This window comes from Semicossyphus pulcher, unplaced genomic scaffold (genome assembly GCF_022749685.1).
Source record: "Semicossyphus pulcher isolate SPU_LCO1_2020_fin unplaced genomic scaffold, fSemPul1.0.p SCAF_14, whole genome shotgun sequence".
NCBI classification, from domain to species: Eukaryota; Metazoa; Chordata; class Actinopteri; order Labriformes; family Labridae; genus Semicossyphus; species Semicossyphus pulcher.
In genome coordinates this window covers 29,985,952-30,004,961 of record NW_027211648.1, presented here as the reverse complement: position 1 = coordinate 30,004,961, position 19,010 = coordinate 29,985,952, and the positions used below count along the sequence as shown (strand labels likewise).

Below are 19,010 nucleotides of genomic sequence, written 5' to 3'. Positions count from 1 at the left end.
CCACGTTCCAGTACAACAAGTCGGAAAACCAAGTTGGACGCCTCCAGTAAAACAGTTATTGTGCTTGCTCTCTTGGAACACAGACAACTACACAACAAATACGAGGTCCACAACATGTCCACAGATCAAAATCGGACAGTACTGTTTGTACGACACAAATAAGACAGAGGGGCTAACAGAAGCTATATGCGCAGATAGCTCGAGGCAGGTTAGCCATTGTTAGCAATAGCAGTGGATAACAACGCATTTTGCGGTATTTTGTGCATACAAACACCATAACATGTCCACAGATAGAAGTTGGACATTACTGTGAGTACGACTGGTTTAATGAGACACTAATACGACAGAAGTGATAATAAACAGTTAATACTTCAGCTTTCATTTACTGGTGATGCACAGAGATTATGAGGTCGGGGTCGGTGAGGCTCCTCCGATTTTCCGAGTCGGAAATCCGACCTCAGGGGACGTTCCAGTTGAAATTTCCAACTGGGAACTCGGAAATTCCGACTTCTGAGTACAAATGGAATGCACCATGAGTACGTAACTATAGATGAGAGCAGCCACACGTCTATTACCGTTCGCCAGAATGACCACGCCCCCTTTTGGGTGAAAACGAGTGCTGCCGGCAGATCAGAAATCACTTGCAGCCCCATGCTTTCAGCTTCTGCATCGAATATTGTGTCTAAAACAGTGAAAAAAATAAATCTTATTAAATTATGGGATTCTTATTTTAAGTTATTAAATCGTCAAAGAGCCCAGGATTCCTATTTACCGCCACTCATATTAGAGGGACTGCTTTCACCTAAGAAGGGGCGGGGCCACAACTTCTGGGGAAAGTAGATAAGTTGCTCTCATCTATACGATCGGACTTCTTTTTGCACGCAGTGGAGTAAAGGAGCAAAGATAATCGTGTAAAGTTTGACGGACAGGCCCGTTACCTGTGTGCTGTGAGGCTGCAGGAATGTGAGGAAGGACAGTGAGCTCAGCAGATTCACAGCTGGACTGGCTCGATTTATCCTCCGTCCTGCATATTGATTAGAATACTACAAATAAATCAAACAACCTCGTTCTGACTTTAATGAAGCACATAAAAAAACTGGCAGTTGTTTGTATGATAATAAAACAGACGTGCATCTCTGTGTGGACTGAACAGAGCAGTGTGAGCGTGTCAGGTGGCTCGTCCTCAGCCTCGCTGTCACTACTGATTTAAGATTGGACAGGAAGTACATGATGACACCAGCTTTTTCCAACTAAGCCCCGCCCACTCATCCCAGTGACAGGACCACAGAGAAAGTAAATAAATCTCGACAGGGAAAAAACAAAGTTGTTCTTTTGTTTGTCAGAACATGAAGTGTTCATGAAGCCTTCGCCTTCCAGTTTACTAAATAAGTTTTCAGGGCCTTTAAAAAGTTTTAAAGTCACTGTTGTAACTGTTGGCTGTTTGCCTGTCAGCTCAACAAGCTGTCACTGTCACTGAAAGCTGAGCGGCCAACAGCAGCTTTTATCACCAACTCTGCACTAAATACTTCAGTTTATGATCTGCTGAGGCTGAGACTTCTCGTCTGACCTGTTGGTGATGAAGCAACTACTGTGAAACTTCACAACTTCTCAACACTTCAGAAATGCTGGAGAAGTCTAACGGGTTGTGATGAGGAATTCTGTTGTTGTTTTCTTAACTATTTTAACACATATTGGTCTCTTTAGGACTTTTAAAACAGCTGCAGTAGATTGCTTCCAGCTGTAATGGCTGCAACTTAATTCTTTGGTGCAAATGAGACTGATCAAAGTGCGTCCACTAAAAGTTCTTGTTGTTTCCACTGACAGGCTCAGATTGTAATTCTTTAATCCATGCACTCATCTTCTCCAGATTAGACTACTGTAACTCTCTGCTCTCTGGAAACAATCAGAAATCTCTCTCTCGCCTCCAAACAGTCCAGAATGCAGCAGCTCGGCTTCTTACTGGTTTTAACAGACGGCATCACATCAGCCCGTCCTGGCTTCTCTGCGTTGGCTTCCCGTGACTTTAGAATTGATTTTAAGATTTTACTGATCACTTTTAAAGCACGCATGGGTCTGGCTCCAAGCTACATCATAGAGCTGTTAACACCATGTGAGCCAGCCCGCAGCCTTAGATCCTCAGGTGGGGGCCTTCTGGTCGTCCCAAAGTCGAGGCTTAAAACCAAAGGGGATCGTGCCTTTGCCATCAGGGCCCCTCAGCTTTGGACCGACCTGCCTGAGGAGATTAGGCTCGCAACATCAGTGACATCTTTTAAATCTCTTCTTAAAACTCTCTTTTATAGACTTGCTTTTATGTGATGTCGTCTTCTTATTGGCTTTTATCTATCTTTTAGAAATGTTTATTTCACTTTATTCTCTCTTTATCATCTTTTTATTTGCTTTTAGTTCTTTTATGTCCTTTTATTGTTTTATCATTATTTGGTTGCTTTTACAGCTCTTATTTCTCTTTTGCTTTATTTCCTCTCTTTTATTTGGTTTAGGTATTTTATTTCTATTTATTGTATCGACTTTGTCCCCTGGGTCTCAGGCCTGGCCATGTTGTGTGGGTTCTCCTGTTGTTGGGTTCTTGTGATTTGCGGATTCTGTGCCTTGCCTGTTTTTGTGATCTGCTGGTTTTATGATTTGCTTGTTTTCCTGTTTTGCTTTGCTTCGTTGTCAACGCACTTTGTAAACTCTTGTTTTTAAATAAAGTTATTATTATTAGGTGTCTGACAACATCACAGAAAGGATCCCTACAGAGATAGACCTTTTTGTTACAGAGGAAGAGGATTTATTTGAACCAGAAACAGAAGCTTCATCGCTCTCTGCAAACACACCAGAATGCATTTAAAAAAATGGTATTTCTAACTTGCAGAACGTTGGAGTTACCGGTCTACTGCTGCCTTGGTTGGTTTGTTTGTGTTAAAAAACTAACACCCCTTTCCCACTGAAATGTAGCGTGTTGACGTGGGTTTTTTCGGCCGGGGAAGACCTGCTTGTAGATGTTTTCCCATTGCCAGTGAAGTATCCTCCTGTCGGTCTCTCTTCTGCTGCGTCACCGCCTGACGTCACAAACGTGCCCGCAACAGGGTTAGTAACCAGTGAAGCTGTTACGGTGGTTAGGTCTTTATTGTATCTGTTACTCATTCAGTCTGTTTATCAAACTCAGCGCCGACAAATTTGGAGCGATGTTCGAGCGCTGCTCGGGCGGGGACGGACGGAATTTAAAACTGAGATAACAAGGAGTCGCAGAAGTTACTGACGGAGCATAGCACCGCGCCGGAAAGGGGGCGGAGATTAGCTTATCGACACAGGTTTTGTGTTCCCATCAACGCCGATCAGAGCCGAGGCGATAATTACCCAGGTCTACTGCAGAGTCATAGACCCGGGTCTGAATGCAGATTGTAACCTTTCCCACTAAACAAAAAAGCCGAGTGTTAGCAGGTTTTTGAGTGGCAAAGCGGCTTAACTAATTGAGGCAGCAGTAGCCAAGTAACTCCTGTTTTCTGTGAGGTAAAACTACTGTTCTTGTCAATGGAGTCTTGTGGCTTTAAAGACAGCGGTGTACCTTCAAATCATTAAGACCCTAAAATAGGGCTCGGGTTTGAAAAAGTACTGGAACCATCCTTAAACAATCTCCACTTTTAAAAGTTTCATCACGACACAGAATGTTCCTTCAGACGAAACGGTGAACGTGGTAAAATTAGGACAACTTCCAAAATACTACAAACTTTCTTTTACTTTCTAAAAGCATATAATGGCAGTCTGTACATTTTAAAATTACAGGGCAAATGTTGCAGGAATCAAAAGGCATCAATCAAAATTCGTACAACAAACTGAAATTAAAAAAAAGATCTGTACAGGATCAATCTAAGGCAACGTCTGAACCAAAGCTTTAAAGTACCCACAAACTAAAGTGAGAAAACAACACATGCAGTTTTGTTTAACAGAGTGCAGAATAATGTTTATATAGTTCTGTGAAATATAACTGTGGGAAAAAGTGATTAAAGAAAATATAAATTGAACCGCTAAAAATAAAATCTGCCAGGTTGATCATTTCATCCGTTAAAAACAGCTTTAAAAAAAGCTTTTCTGTCCTTTGGTTTGTCTCGTTTTCACAGTAACACTGGGTTATAATGATGCCTTTCCTCTGCTCATAAACACAACATGTGTGATGAACTGGATATATAAAAGTAAGAATTTACAAAGAACACTTGTAGATACATTTCAACAATTCATAAAAGACTGATAGATGTTAGAAGGCAAGTCATCATCAAACCCCACAAAGGAAAAACCCTGACACTCTCTCAGGTTTTTCAGAATAAAAGTCTGTTTCAGAGCATAAATCTGTTTCAGTCTCTTTGGTCTCACCATATCAACACCATCGGGAAAGATCGAAAGGAACATTAAAAAGGTCAAGAGGATGTGGTAGCTGCTTTATCTCTCACCACTGAATGATCTCATTTACCTTTTTTCTGGTGATAACACCTTCTCGACTGGTGCTCTCTGCTGGGAGTGAATTACTGGTTCTTTATTTACCAGTTAGCCCCGTCTATAGCATTATATTCTGGTATTTTTAACTGTGGGCCCTATTTTCTTTTTAAAATATTTTTGGGTCCAATTGACAGATAAGTACTGGAATTGCTGTATTAGATTGGCAGCAGTGAAACAGGCTGTAATGGCATAAACGTAATACTTGATGGGTCAAAGGTCGTCCACTAAAAGTTCTTGTTGTTTCCACTGACAGGCTCAGATTGTTCTTCTAAGTGTGTGACAACATGACAGAAAGGATCCCTACAGAGATAGACCTTTTTGTTACAGAGGAAGATGATTGTTTTAACCACAAACAGACGTTACATCGCTCTCTGCAAACACACCAGACTCCATTCAGAAAAACAGTGATTTTGTTTGTGTTATTAAGCTAACCGATGAAGACAGCAGGAGCCAAGTAACTTCTGTGTTGTGCAAGGTAAAATTACTGCTTTTCTCAAAGGAGTCTGGTGGCTTGGAAAAGAGTGATGTACCTTTAAGTCATTACGACACAGACTAACCGGTGGAGGACGTGGTAGAGCAGCAACTCTGTGTCGTTGTGTGACTCTGGTGTCTTCAATAATTTGTTTGGATCTAACACAATATTTTGTTTTTACTGTTACAAATTACTCGATCAAGGCAGCAGTAAAGTAGTAACTGCTGTCCTCTACAAGGTAAAATACTTACTTTTGGTGTGTGTTTCTGGGTCTAAGTGACAGATAGGCAGTGGGATTGCCTCAGTAGATTGCTTCAGTGGCAGCATTTAAACAGACTGTCATGGATCTTCAAAGCCACCAGACTCCATTGAAAAAAATGGTAATTCTACATTGCAGAACACTGGAGTTGCTTTTCTACCGCTGCCTTGGTTAGTTAGTTTGTTTTATTAACCTTGCAATCGCGCAGCAGTAGCCAGGCTGCTTTGTTACAGAGGAAGAAGATTTTTTTTTAAACATCGCTCTCTTTCAAGCCACCAGACTCCACTGACAAGAACATTAATTTTACCCTGCAGAACAAGGGAGTTGCTGCTCTTCCACGTCCTCTGCTGGTTAGTTTGTGTCATTTTGTGACTTTGGTGATTTAAATAAACGGTTTGAATCCAACACAATATATTCCAAACAAACTACCAGATCGAGGCAGCAGTAAAGTAGCAGCTCCTGTCTTCTCTAAGGTAAAAATACTTACATTTGTCAATGGAGTCTAGTGACTTTGAAAAAGGGATGTAAAAACATCTTCCTCTTTAACAAAAAGACAATCTCTGTTGAGTAATGTTGTCGGACACTTAGAATAACAACTTTGATTGGGCACATGAAAGCAACACAGCTGTTGGCCGTCTACTTGCCCCTTTTCACTCATGATTCATCCTCGTCTTTATTCCCATAACTGTTGCCTCCATGACTTTGTTTTCTTGCTCAGAGTTTGGCTTTCCAAATGTCTCGAAACAGAGAAAACTGCACGACTAGGAGATAAAAAACTGAGGCTTTAAACTACCAGAATCTTCCTTTAACAGCTTTCAGATGTCAGGAAACAGCCACCAAGAGGATCCGGGATATTTTTGTACATACTTATCCAAGAAGATGTTTGATAGCTGCCTTACCACCACTATAAGTTATGTTTCATTCAAAAGTGGAAGGTGGACCTTTGATACTTAGTTTTATGGAGAGTTAAATGTTCATCAGGATTGTGGGCTTTCCCACTTCCTGATCAGTTCGTGGAGTGACTCCTCTCATCCTATAGAATACAATATGGTAAAAAACGATGGAGCAGACACGGACCAGTTCCTGTCCTAGCTGTGGTGCTGGTTCTGGCTCTTGATCAGGCTCAGTTTGCTCTTTAAGCCCTGACACTCGGCTGACAGGCTGCTGTTGGCCTCCAGCAGCTTGCTGTGCTCCTGGATGAGTCTGGATGAAGCCTGCTGCTCCCTCTGGTCCTGCTCCAGCTCCGACATCAGCTCCTGTCTGCACACAGAGACGCTCTGTCAGTACATCACGGACATTATTGAAATGGACAGGAACAGATCATTAACACTCCTCTCAGACGTGAAGCCTTTTATGTTCATCCAAAGGCCATTGAACATGTCAGTCTCATGATGAATAAGCACTCTGGTCACTTCTGCGTTAAGTCACGACCGTAATCAGACGAGGTCAGACCTGTGACACTTCCTGAATCTGAATTAAACGCAGTGACATGAACATAATGACCACAGAAGCACAAGGTCAGACATGCAGAGTGGGAGATATTTAATGACCGTCTTGTCCGGCCACCACTGAATCATTGTCTCTCTAGTTTATTTAAACAGTTTTATACAAGAAAAACAAAGAGGAAAGTGATGTGAAATCCACACTGCAACTGAACGTTTCACAAATGACAAACTCGTAGAGACAGGAAGAAAATCAGGTATTGAATACTGATTAAACACACAACGCAACTCTGATCCTTGCACCAAGATACATGCACGTTAGATGCGTACTAAGTTATCATGCCGTTATTGATCTTCTCAACCAGGAAAGGCTCCCTTTTACTACAAAATCAGCAGCTATTCAGGCCTTTATCTATCTTTATTCATGAGCCTGGTCTTTCTGTTTCAGAACATGACTTCAGGAAATCTGTACAAGTTATGGTTTAACACAAGCAGAGCAAATCTAAGCGAAAGCAGGGACTAGTTAAGTGCGAGGGCAGGGTTTAGAATGAATGTGTAATCTATAAGTCATACTCTTAAACTGAAAGACTCGAGATTAAAGAAGATGTTTTTTTAATACTTAATATTGGTGTCAGGGATAACAGTTTATCGGTGATCCGTACGGATCATTCCCCACGGTTGGGAACGCATGTGATCCACGGACCGATGCAAAGTTTAACATCATGATGATAAAGTACATTTTTGATGTGTCATGCGGACGTATAAGATGCCGTGGTCGAACCTAATCAACAGTAAAAGTTTCAAGTTCGATATTCGACACCAAAGTCAGTTGAATGTTGAACCTTAAACAAGCTTCCCCGCGATGCTAAACCTAGCTTGAGACCGATTTCGTGGTGCGTTTGTGTGATATTTTTAACGAGAGGTGCAGCCGGGCATCCGCTCTTCTCTTTTCGCTCTCACCACGTCGGCATTTAGTTCGAAGGAACAAGCTGGCGGTTGTTTGTGATAACAATCGTGAGCTCAAAGCACGTGACTTCGTCCCACAGCCTGCTGTCATGTGTGGATATGAACTAACTGGTACCGCTCTTACACAAAGTTAGATTCAGAACGCTCACAGTTTGTGTTCCTGCCTGTGGCTTAAACAGCAGATGTAGTGCAGGTGTAGACAGTTAAAAAAAAATACACACACATCTGCTGAACGCTGAGCAGGTCACATGTAGCCACTGCTGCAGTGAAAACACTTGTAATGCACAAGACTACAGAAGGATTAATGAGAGTTTGTCACGTTCACTGATGGTGGGTCCGTCTGATACTGATATTACAAAGATGCAGCTTTTAATAATTAAGACTGATGTAGTTATTGTTTTTACATCAAGCTGCATCTAGAAACGTTATTCAGTTTAGATGAAGAGTGACAGTCATAGGAGTGTTAACGTTATTATAAACATACTTTTCTTTCTTGCTGATCCGAAATACGATCCGAACCGTGAGTTAAGTGATCCGTTACACAGCTAAAACTTCTTCAAAGCTTTCGGGGTTTCAGAAAAATATAAAATAGGTGATGTGAGTCGACTTACTTCCTGCGAACAAGCTGCGAGATCTCGGACTGGACCTTGATGTACTCCTGAGCCATCCTGATGTGCTGCTCGAACACGGACATCGACTCTTTGGAGTTCGGACACGGAGCGAGAGGCTGATGCACAAAGACACACAGCACTGATTAATACACCTGAGCAAGGTCGACACAGGCTTCACAAGCCTCATGAAAGACAATGTCAACCACTGGATGAGAGAAATGGTGTCAAAACTGATGAAAGAAACGGTAATGATACAACTAGGTATATTTTATATTGTTTAGTTTATTCTTTATTGTTAATTCAAAGAGTTTTAAAGTTGCTCTGTGATCTAAAAAAAGGTCTTTATCTCAGTCTGAGATCGACTGCTTCTGTCTTTAAAGACGTTCCTCAGGAAATCTCCTTTTTAACCCTTTGGACCGAGCTCTGACTCTGACTCAGAGAACGTCACTGTGTTGCTCTCACAATTGTTTGTACACCACGTAAACTTCCATAAATGCCAAGTGCAAGTCCATCTGCATGCACCCAGCTGCTCTCCTCCACAGGGTCAGAGGTCGGCAGTGTGTATGGATAAAGCCCCACTGACGCAGGTTTTTTCTGGTACATAAATAGTTAATTGATTCGTGTAATTTAAATAAATAAACACATTTTTATAACAAACAGAGGAGACAACAGTGATGGGAGTGTTTGTCTACTTACCTGTAGCTGGTGATCCAGATTCAGGTAGGCCAGGGGTATGGAGCTGTCCAAACCGTTGGTGGCTAAAACACGCGCACACACACACACACACACACGCACACACGCACACACGCACACACGCACACACGCACACACAAATGTGTCATGTCTCTGAAAGCGTGCAGGTTTGTGTTCTCTCTACAAACACTGGTAGGCTGCACTGTACTGCCCCCCGGTGGTGAAGAGTGGACAGTGCAACATGGATTTCAGTTTTGCAGTGTCCGTCTGTAGCGTTAGATCACTCTTCATGTTTCTCGTTGTGTCTAAGACCCATGTCACACCTTTCAGAATAAACCACCACCTTTATTCTGAAGGTCAAAGTGTTGGTTCATTAAACTTGTGAGTACCTTCCTCATAGGTGTTCTTTAGTGTCCTGAATCCTGAGTTTCTCCTCTTCTAGGATTTGTTCTCCTTGCATCTTATGTTTTAAAATGTTCTTAATTTGACACCCTTTGCTTTAAAATGCCCCTTGAACTGTTAAAATCTTCCAAACAGTTGGGTAAATGGAGCTAGGCAGTTGGAAGCAGTCGTTTGTGAATCAGCTGCTTTGGTCTATTGTGAAAACTTTCCTAGGAACCCCTTGAGATGTACCCTCTCATTTTCGAGGTGGTCCTAGAATATACAACAGTTTGATAACTGGGAGCTTCTGATGGTATGAACCATGGTAAAACCAACCCAAGGTTTCCTGTTGTCCCTTCATGTCTCTGTACGCTGGTATGTCTGCTGTTATCGCTGTTTTTTTTGGTCCTGGCTGCGAGACAAATTTTCCCTCGTGGACGAAAACGTTAAAGCTTGCGATGCTCACATGCAACATTCGGGTAAATTTCACCATTTAAAGTACATTTCTGACCGCAGATGTCACCCTCTTCACGAGGGTCTTACCTGTGGGACTGATGGTCATCCTGAGCTCTGATTGGCCGGTGGTGGTCACAGGGCTGGTGCAGTGGGTGGGGCTTTGAGAGCGTCCTGGTTGACTCTCGATGCTGGAAACTCTGGACAGACCGGTGCGCAGTGTGGCCGTCTGAGGGGGAGAAGAGGGGAGACAATCAGAAGAAAGGGTCGAACAAAACAGACTCTGATCAGTCTTTACGCTAACACCTTGATCTCATATTGGACTTTTAATTTTTTTTAAATACACAAGACTGGGGTTAGAACTGGATTTTGAGGCTGCAGAATCAGTCACATCTTTTTAAACTTAAACTTTTTATTCCCAAAAGGTTTCATCTGTTTTATCTTATTTTCTTTCATCCACATTTATTATATTAGTTCAAGTTTCAAATGTCTCGTTGCAGCTCTTTTGTTCTACTCCTGGTTCAGCTAGGCAAAGCACTCAATAACTTACCTGACACGTGCTTCATAAATAAAGTTTACTGTAAGCGTACTCATATCACCTTCGAGGGTTTGAACTGAAGAGGAAATTTAGCGTCGAAACTCTTCAGCGTTTCCTCTCGGCCGGTCGAGTTCCTGTGATCCGAGTTGTCGTCGCTTCTGTTGCTGTTGAAGGTGAAGTCGGCGTACGAGCCTGCGGAGGAAACGCACACGGTCAGTAAAACGCTCTGACCGGATCTGACTCTGTTAGGAGCTGCAGAGCGGTCACATACCTGTGCTTGTGGCTGACGAAGAGCCGCTCCTGTTGGCTGATGACTGGTGAGAGAGCTTCAGCGGTTCATCAGAACCTGGAAAGTACTGGAAGATCCAAACACATCACATAGTGAGCCAGAGAAAAATCAATTAATCAACCTCCACGTCGATATGTTTATTTAGGTTATTTCAGAGACTCAGGCGTATTTTTCAGGTAAATCTGTGTAATTCAAGAGGTTTGAAACGTCTGACCTAAAGAACCAAGAAGACTGGTCCCTCCATCTTTAGCCTGGTTCTGTTGGTTTTTCTGTTTTTATATTCACACGGTATTTTAGTCATGGAGGATTTGAACCCAAAACATGATGACTGAAAGCAGAGCTCTGCAGCACATTGTGCTAAAACTGTGTTGTGTTTTATCTCTTGTACTACTTGCCCACATGCTGACTGTAGAGCTTAAAACGCCATTTAAAGGATTCTTTATCTCCTACTGACGTGTAGGTATCATCATGAAACAGCTCTGCTCTGCGCCTGACGTCCGCCATCTTGTTGTTGTTGTTGGCCTTGACAGTATGTAGTTCTTCTCCTTCTATCTGAGCTTCCTGCTGGTCTAGAACATGAGGCCAAAGTTTTCTGTTTCTTTGTTATGTCAGAGGCTTACTTTGGTTTTGCTGGTTTGTTGTATTTTCAGTTTTTTGTGTTGTGCAGGTCTGAGGGTTAAACTACAGTGCTAAGCAAGTTCAACATGCCCACCCCGGCTTTCTTTAAGTAAACTGGCTCAACAAAGCCTACAGCACCAGTTAGAGGTTACAGGTATCATGAAGGTGGTTCTGAACGTTCTCTGCTAACTCTGCTAACGGCTTCAGGCTCTGAGCGCGCTCACAGAGAAAGGAGCGTGACGGACAATCCTGTGATCAACATGACTTTTCATCTCTGACCATGTGTGTCAATATGATCATGCCTTTACTGAGAACTGATTCTGAACTGTTGTTTAGGTTGTAAGTTAATGGTAAATAAGAGCTCATCGTAAAGACGTTTAGCCTGTGTGTGTGTGTGTGTGTGTGTGTGTGTGTGTGTGTATGTGTATGTGTATGTGTATGTGTGTGTGTGTGTGTGTGTGTGTGTGTGTGTGTGTGTGTGTGTGTGTGTGCGTGTGTGTGTGCTACATTATACTCTGTAACAAAGAGATGAGATTAAGGATGATGAGCATGTGACACACACAGGACAATGCGATAAAACAAGTTAAAGCTCTGACTAATCACTAGTGCTCTAATGACATGTTGAGTGTGATAAAGTGCTTCCTGTTGTTTAGTCAGAATCTGAGGTCTTCTGTCTCAAAGTGCTATAAGAAGGGAAGGAGCTGTTACTCTGCAGTCATTACAGAAGAAGCTGGAATATTGTGCTGAGTGACATTTTGTCTGAACCAATCCTGGACAAAGACGGATTTTTCCAACACTGCTGCTGCAAAGAGGCAAGAGAGGAACGCTGCAAGAAATGATTGTTAAAACTGATGTATTTATTTTATCACACGTTTATTTCTAATGAAACAACTCGACAAAGTCCAACTCTGAAACTGTAACAATGATTCGCATGGTTTCAGGAGTATAGACAGGAACTGTCGTTAGGTCAGATACTTTCACTTCATGAAAAAAGCGAGGAAATAACTTGTTAACTAATTGATTTACTGATTTCATTTAATCTGTGACAGACTCGTCAATTTTATCTGAGTTTTAGCTGCAAAACCAGCCGTGAGAAGCAGGCATAGAAACGTGATCCAGTGTTTACAGATGCTGTGTCTTCATCGTTCTCTTACTGATCTGCTGATCTGCTGACATTTACCCAAACAGGTAAAAACAAGAAGGGGGAGACTGGAGGGGGGGGGGGTCATATCATAATCCTCACTAACTGAATGCATAAGCTCCGTGATGCAATGTTACAGTACGTGCTACTGTACCTGCACGGCTTCGTTCTGTTGCTTTAAGTTCTGGTGTTAAAAGTTTCCACATAACCACAGCTACGTATGTTACCTGTACAGAACGTCGTCAGGACTTTATTAATGACAGGGCGGCGCTTTACAGAACACAACTCTGAACAGAACCTGGTCCCAACCAGGTTAGCTTTGCAAAGTTACCATGGTGATTTAGCCTGGTTAAAAGAGAGCCAGCTTTGTGACACAGACAACCCTGGGTTAAGCCTCAACAGACCCGCTTTACCCTTTAATCTCGCTTTGTAGTCCATCTCTCTGTCGTCGCAAACATCATACTAAAGTCCTCTCCTGTCTGTTTCCTGCTCTGTGACTGTGTGCTGGAAGTCTGTGTTCCAGGCCAGATTTTACTCATGCTAATTAATATGTTACATTTAGTTTGTTTATCCTGTACACAGTCAGTCAGCGATGCTTCTTTACCTTCATGAGGCTGCTCATGGTGTTCTTGACCTCCTCCATGGACGGCCTCTGGCTCGGCTCTTTGTCCCAGCAGCGAGTCATCAGAGTCTCTATGGGCTCGGGAAGGTCTTTGATCAGAGGAGGCCGCGTTCCTGCAACACACCACACACTCAGTCTGTCAGGAGCTGGGTTACCCTTTCATTTTCAGTGTGTGAGAAACAGTTACATCACAGTCAGAGGAATCATCACAAAGAGAAGTGCAGTTTCAGCAGGTTTTCACTCACCTCTGTGCACGGCCCACATGATGCAGAACGCAGAGCCTCCGATCTCATCGAAGGGCTTCTTACGTGTGATCACCTCCCACAGGATGATGCCCCAACTGAACACATCACACTTCTCACTGTAGTTACTGCCTGGGAAACACACAACATATATATGCTTATTATATATCACATCATATATCAGGGTTTCACATCGATGATCATTTTAGGTCACATTTTAACTCTAAAACAAAGCTTTATGCGAGGGCAGTAAGGGTGACTCTAACTATTGGCCTACGTGCAAAAAGTGTGGATGAGGTGGAAAATGAAAGTGGAGGTGCTATAATCATTCAGCATGTCGTTGGCTTGTAACCACTCTGACATCTGTTAGTGACCAAATAACAGAGAAGAGTGCAACATTTTATCTGCACGGCCGACACTGCTTCACTTTGGTTTTGTTTACACTTGTTTTCTTGTTTGTAGATCTACAGCAGCATATTAGGGCCACAAACCGGAGCTGGAGGAGAAGAGTAATGTTCTGAGAAAAAACTCAAACATTCTCACATTAAAGTCGTCAATTTGCCAGAAAAAAAAAAGACAAATTATTGAGAAACAAAAACTATTAAAACAGTGTTTACAGGGACCTTTTTGAGCCGTGACCCCCCCCTAAAGTAGGTTGTGGTTCACGGCCCCCTCCCTCTGATTCACCTGTCTCTCTTGTCTGCTGCTCACACAGGCGTGCATGGCACGGAGCTCGGAGCAGATTTAGCCTGTTTCCTCTGCACACAAGAAGCAGACTGAGCGACCCTCTGCTGCAGAAACACACGTTTCTATGCTCCCCGTTTGACCCCAGGGGTTACATCACACATGACAGTTACCCTACGACCTCATGACGGAGACTGAGAGGAAACAAATCTGCTTTCCAGACAGAACATACAAAACTACTTTAAATCAGTGTTTCAGTCGTTTTGTTGTTTGTATGGAGACAACAAACAACCCCGAGGTCGTGGCTGACTGCTGCATGAGAGGATTCATGCTCAAAGTCATGACTTTATAAACTGTTTGTTTCTGGCACATTTACAACTTTAATCTTCTTTTTTTTTTACAATTATGACACTATTAATTACACTTACTCATAATCTGGTGCATCAAAACATCTTTTTTAAAGATTAAGGGTTTAAAATATCAGCCAGCTACTTCATATTAATCTGTAATTTCATAGCGTTACTGCGGAGGCCCTGTGGTGACATTTGAGGGGGGGAATAATACTGCGTGGCCACAGGTTACTGTCTAATGGCCACAAGATAGTAATCTGTGGCCTGAGACAATTCAGTCATGGCCATGCGTTGTGTCTCACATAAACTCCGACGAGGGTTGAGTGTGCATCGATGTTGGTGCATGTGCTCGTCGAATCCTCGCTGCTCTGTCGTCTATAAACTAAGACCTGCTCATAGGCCGCGTCTGTGGGAGCTGCAGAGTGAAGTCTGTTAAAGTGTAAAATGTTGTAAAATGGTTATGAGCTGCTGTTAATACGAATTCATTGAGAATGGATTGCAGCCACTAATAGCACCATGGATTGTGCAGCAATTGCTCCTGCTTTCTGCTCCGTCTAAAGATTCCCAAAACACTTTGTGTTCATGATGATCATGAGATTCAGAAGTTTCTGAGGAAGCCCGTTTGCTCTCATTTGCTCTCGTCTTGTTTGAGTTGACGAGCGGATGCGTCAATATTTATGCACACTGAACCCAGGCTGGAGCTGTTTATATGAGACACAACGCGTTGCTATGCGCTATTATCTCGTGGCCACGCATTATTTTTTTCCCTCAAATGTCACCAGAGGGGCTCTGCACATTACAGCTCTCCTACGTGGCTGATGTTATTTCATAACTCTGCACCCAGACTGGCTTAACAATCCTGCCCTTCCATCTCTAGTGAATTAAAGTCTTGAAATTACAAATGCACACAAATATTTACTTTACCTGATAAACAACACAGATACTCTGCAGCTCTCGGTCAGAGCTCCAGGACAGGAAGTTAAAGCAGCACTTGTGTTTTACCTTCAAACACCTCTGGAGCCATCCAGGCAGCGCTGCCTTTATTGTTCGTCATGTAGGTCTGAATATCACAGGCTGTTCCAAAGTCACAGATCTTCAGCACAGTCCCACGAGCCACCAGGAGCAGACTGACAGAGAACAGAGGATACAGATTACAGACTTACACTGATGTCCTGTTGCGCTGTGCAAATTATAACTGTGAAAGAAAAGGTTCAGGACTCATGATCGTCGATTAACAATCAGCTCCGTGCATAAAGCTCTGAGCTGTGCAGCTCCTTCTGTCTGATCAGAGAGAGACTCTTACTTTGGAGGTTTGAGGTCCCGGTGGATTAAGGCCTTCGGCTTCATAGCGTGCAGATATGCGACTCCCTGTGCACACTGCAGACACCAGCTCATGGCGTGAGACGCTGTGTATTGAGCCTGAGGGTCTGCACTGTGCAGGACTGTGAGTGACGGAGAGAAGCAAAGAATAAGATCAGAGACATGATGGAAAAAACTATAAACTTTTGTTATTATTTTGAATGACGTGTTTTTTCCATGCATGTCACATGAGTTTATTCCTGATATTTTTATAAATACAATACAAGTCTTTTCAAACAATTCTTGGGGTTTTTTTTGGTTTAAACTTCTGGAATTGTGTCGATATGAAACGTGACTTACGGTTATATAAGGAGCCACATTCTGCGTACTCCATCACCAGACACACCTGAGAACACAGATCATTTAATATTCAGGAGGAAGTTTGTCCTCCTTCACTCGTCAGCTTTAACAGCCACATTATGAGTGTTCAATACTTACTGGATTGTCACAGGAGCCGTACAGCTTCACGATGTTCGGGTGATTCACCCGAGAGAGCTGCCGGAGCTGTGCACAAACACAACAGACACCATGAATCCTTTATGCTCTTTCTGTATTACATTAGAGCACATTATATTTACCTGGGTGCATTGGCTGAACGTGTATTATGGACTTGTTATGTAATGGCTTTGACAATCATACCGATGTTGAAAACTCTATAAAAGCACAGTACAAACTCTTAAAAACAACACTTCCTGCTGAGTTTATGTGCTTTGTTGTGCCTTCATGTGTTGGTTTAAATCTTTAGACACTCACAGCATCCATTAAACCTTCAGAGCCCTTGAGCACAGCACTGGGTAATATCCATATGCAAAGATTTACAGAACGTTTAATTTCTTGGTATTTATTTTTGATCAGAGAGTCCCTGAGTTAATTTCATATTTTGGTTGTTTTTTAAAAGGACACAGTTCTTGTACAGCTGCTTGTGTTTAGGACATTCAACTTTTATCTTTGTAGCCTAATAAAAACAAACTTCAAAATCAACATTTCAAGATGGTTTATTCTTTCTCTTGCTCCAAATAAAACAGTACTTCTGAAAAGGTTACCACTCTCTCCTGTTAAAGCACCAAACTTAGTGCTGTAAGAGTGGTTTGAAGTAAAACCTGCAGACAGAAGAAAAGTTGTTCTCTTTACCTCAACAAGAAAAGCGTTCCTTTCATTCTCGCTCTCTATCGTCTTTATCGCCACGTCCTGTCCTTTCCAAATGGCCTTAAAGACGACTCCAAACGTCCCTCTGCCAACAGCCTGAAGAGAGACAAGAAGATAACATTCAAATTGGGAATAGGATTGTACTCTAAGTCCCACCCATGCAGAGTAGGAACAATGGAGAAGTCATGATAAAGTGTAAAAAAGTGTTCAAGCATCAGCTGCAGCAGAGAAGAAGCAGCTGATGTGTCAGCAGATGCAGGACGGCAGAGATGAATGTCCAGTGTCAGCTCCGTTGATGATACATGTTCTCAAGATTTATTATAAAACTCTTCCACTTGGACATGTTAGGACACTCCTACACATGGTCTAAATAGAAGGTGTATTTTCAACCAGAAACAGCTGTTTACATCACTCTCTTCAAAGCCACCAGACTCCATTGACAAATACAGTCATTTCAACTTACAGAACAAGGGAGTTGCTTTCCTACCGCTGCTTTGATCATTTAATTTTTGTATGCTATCATGTGTTACACAAATATTATATTCTACCCAAACTAACAACTTGAAACATTAAAGTCGCACAATGACATACAAACTAACAAATCGAGGAGGCAGCAGTGGACCAGCAACTCTTGTGTTCTGCAAGGTAAAATGACTGTTTTTCTCAATGGAGTCTGGTGGCTGTGGAGATATAATGTCTGTTTCTGGTTAACAGAAATCTTCGTCCTCTTGAACAAAAAGGTCTATCTCTGTAGGGATCCTTTCTGTCATGTTGTCACACACTTAGAATAACAATCTGAGCCTGTCAGTGGAAAAACCAAGAACTTTTACACTTGAAAGTCATTTAACTTGTACTGTAAGAAGCATTTCTTTAAAGTGCTCATACATCCCTATTAATGACACATTGCACAAAGAGGGGAGAAACAGGGGAGTTAAAAGGGGTCCAACTACTCATTTTCATCCTTGACGCCCCAAAACAGGTTTATCTTTTTCTGATAAAGACGAAATACTCCCCTTCAATATCAGGAGGGTGTTTTTATGCTCAAACTTTTCTTGTCCTTGAAGTTTAAAGTGTAATTTTACAATCTTAGCACTAAAGTAGTTACAGTTGCAGTTGAACAGTTTAAACCAGGGCCTTGTTGTGGTTTTAAAGACGCATTTAAGACTCAAAAGTCATGTTTCATGTTCAGACCTCCTTGAAATAAACTCTGACTGTATCTCACATTGAAGGACAGTAAACGGTACAGTTATACAAGCAACCTTGTTCGTGAAAAGACAGAATACGTATCTGCATTTAAACTCCTACAACATGAACATTTTCTCCCCCAGCCCCACTGCACAGCTACCATGAGTTAAAGCCTTTTCTCCCTCTGTTTTAGGTCACTAAGTTTACCGCTTCTACTTGGATGTCTTCATACTGAATGTCTTCAAACAGACACCCGGCTGGAGTCTCCACCATCACGGCGACAGAGCGGCGGGGACCGTCCTCAAAGCGAGCCGACGGTGGACGAGTTAAATCCTGGGGCTTATCTTGCGGTTATCGGGACAAAATGCTTCGTTGTGTTGTGTTTCGGCTCCGGTTAAACAGCCGTTTTCATCTGTTGCGGTGAATTCAGGAAGTAGGCAGCAACCAGCAGTGGCTCGCGCAGTGTCAATGAAACGTCTGAGGGCTCGTGAACGTCTCACCGCACAGGGAGAAGGAAAAAGGCGTAACGGAGCATTTCTGACACGTTAACCGTCGTTTAAGTGATTTAAGAGCACCGATCGTAACTAATATTTACATCGGATGTCTTAAATAAGATTCATGGTTAAATAATGAGGTGGTACGATTTATTAAACAAGCCTTCAGCAGAGTTGAGGTCTTGAATGCAGCTTTGTTTTGTTTCTACGTGGTTGAGAGCCTCCACAAGGGGCGACAAACAATATTTCCATTACTAATACTCTAATACTGTGTAGCCTGCAGTGTTGTACAGTCTGTACAGCATACAGCCCCTTCTCTCTCACTCACACACATACACATTGGCCTTGTTTCTTCATCAAGCGTCCTGTAAATCTGTGCTGTTTTTTCCCTCTGCAATCAGGTCCAAACATGCATCAAAAATCTGAATTATCCGGTTTATTTGAACAGTTGAAGGTTCCAGTTGTTTGGCCGACACAGAAGGAAAGTAAGAAATGGACATAACCACAGTGACTTCACCCATTTTAACTGTTCTTTAAAGCCTCAAGTTTGACATTTTGGCCATCGCCATCTTGT

The 19,010-nt window shown here is 42.4% G+C and overlaps 1 protein-coding gene across 1 annotated transcript; it reads right to left on the bottom strand.

Moving 5' to 3' along the window:
* Nucleotides 1-3,754: 3,754 nt before the first annotated feature.
* Nucleotides 3,755-18,357, bottom strand: LOC138590839 (mitogen-activated protein kinase kinase kinase 7-like). Its single transcript, XM_069661232.1, has 14 exons — nucleotides 18,150-18,357; nucleotides 16,743-16,853; nucleotides 16,050-16,115; nucleotides 15,912-15,957; nucleotides 15,556-15,694; nucleotides 15,255-15,379; nucleotides 13,222-13,350; nucleotides 12,959-13,089; nucleotides 10,578-10,662; nucleotides 10,368-10,498; nucleotides 9,859-9,997; nucleotides 8,938-8,999; nucleotides 8,242-8,357; nucleotides 3,755-6,482 (listed from the first exon to the last, which is right to left on the bottom strand). Exons 1-14 carry the CDS (start codon nucleotides 18,213-18,215, stop codon nucleotides 6,311-6,313), a joined length of 1,518 nt encoding a protein of 505 aa, XP_069517333.1. The 5' UTR covers nucleotides 18,216-18,357; the 3' UTR covers nucleotides 3,755-6,310.
* Between the last annotated feature and the right edge of the window lie 653 nt (nucleotides 18,358-19,010).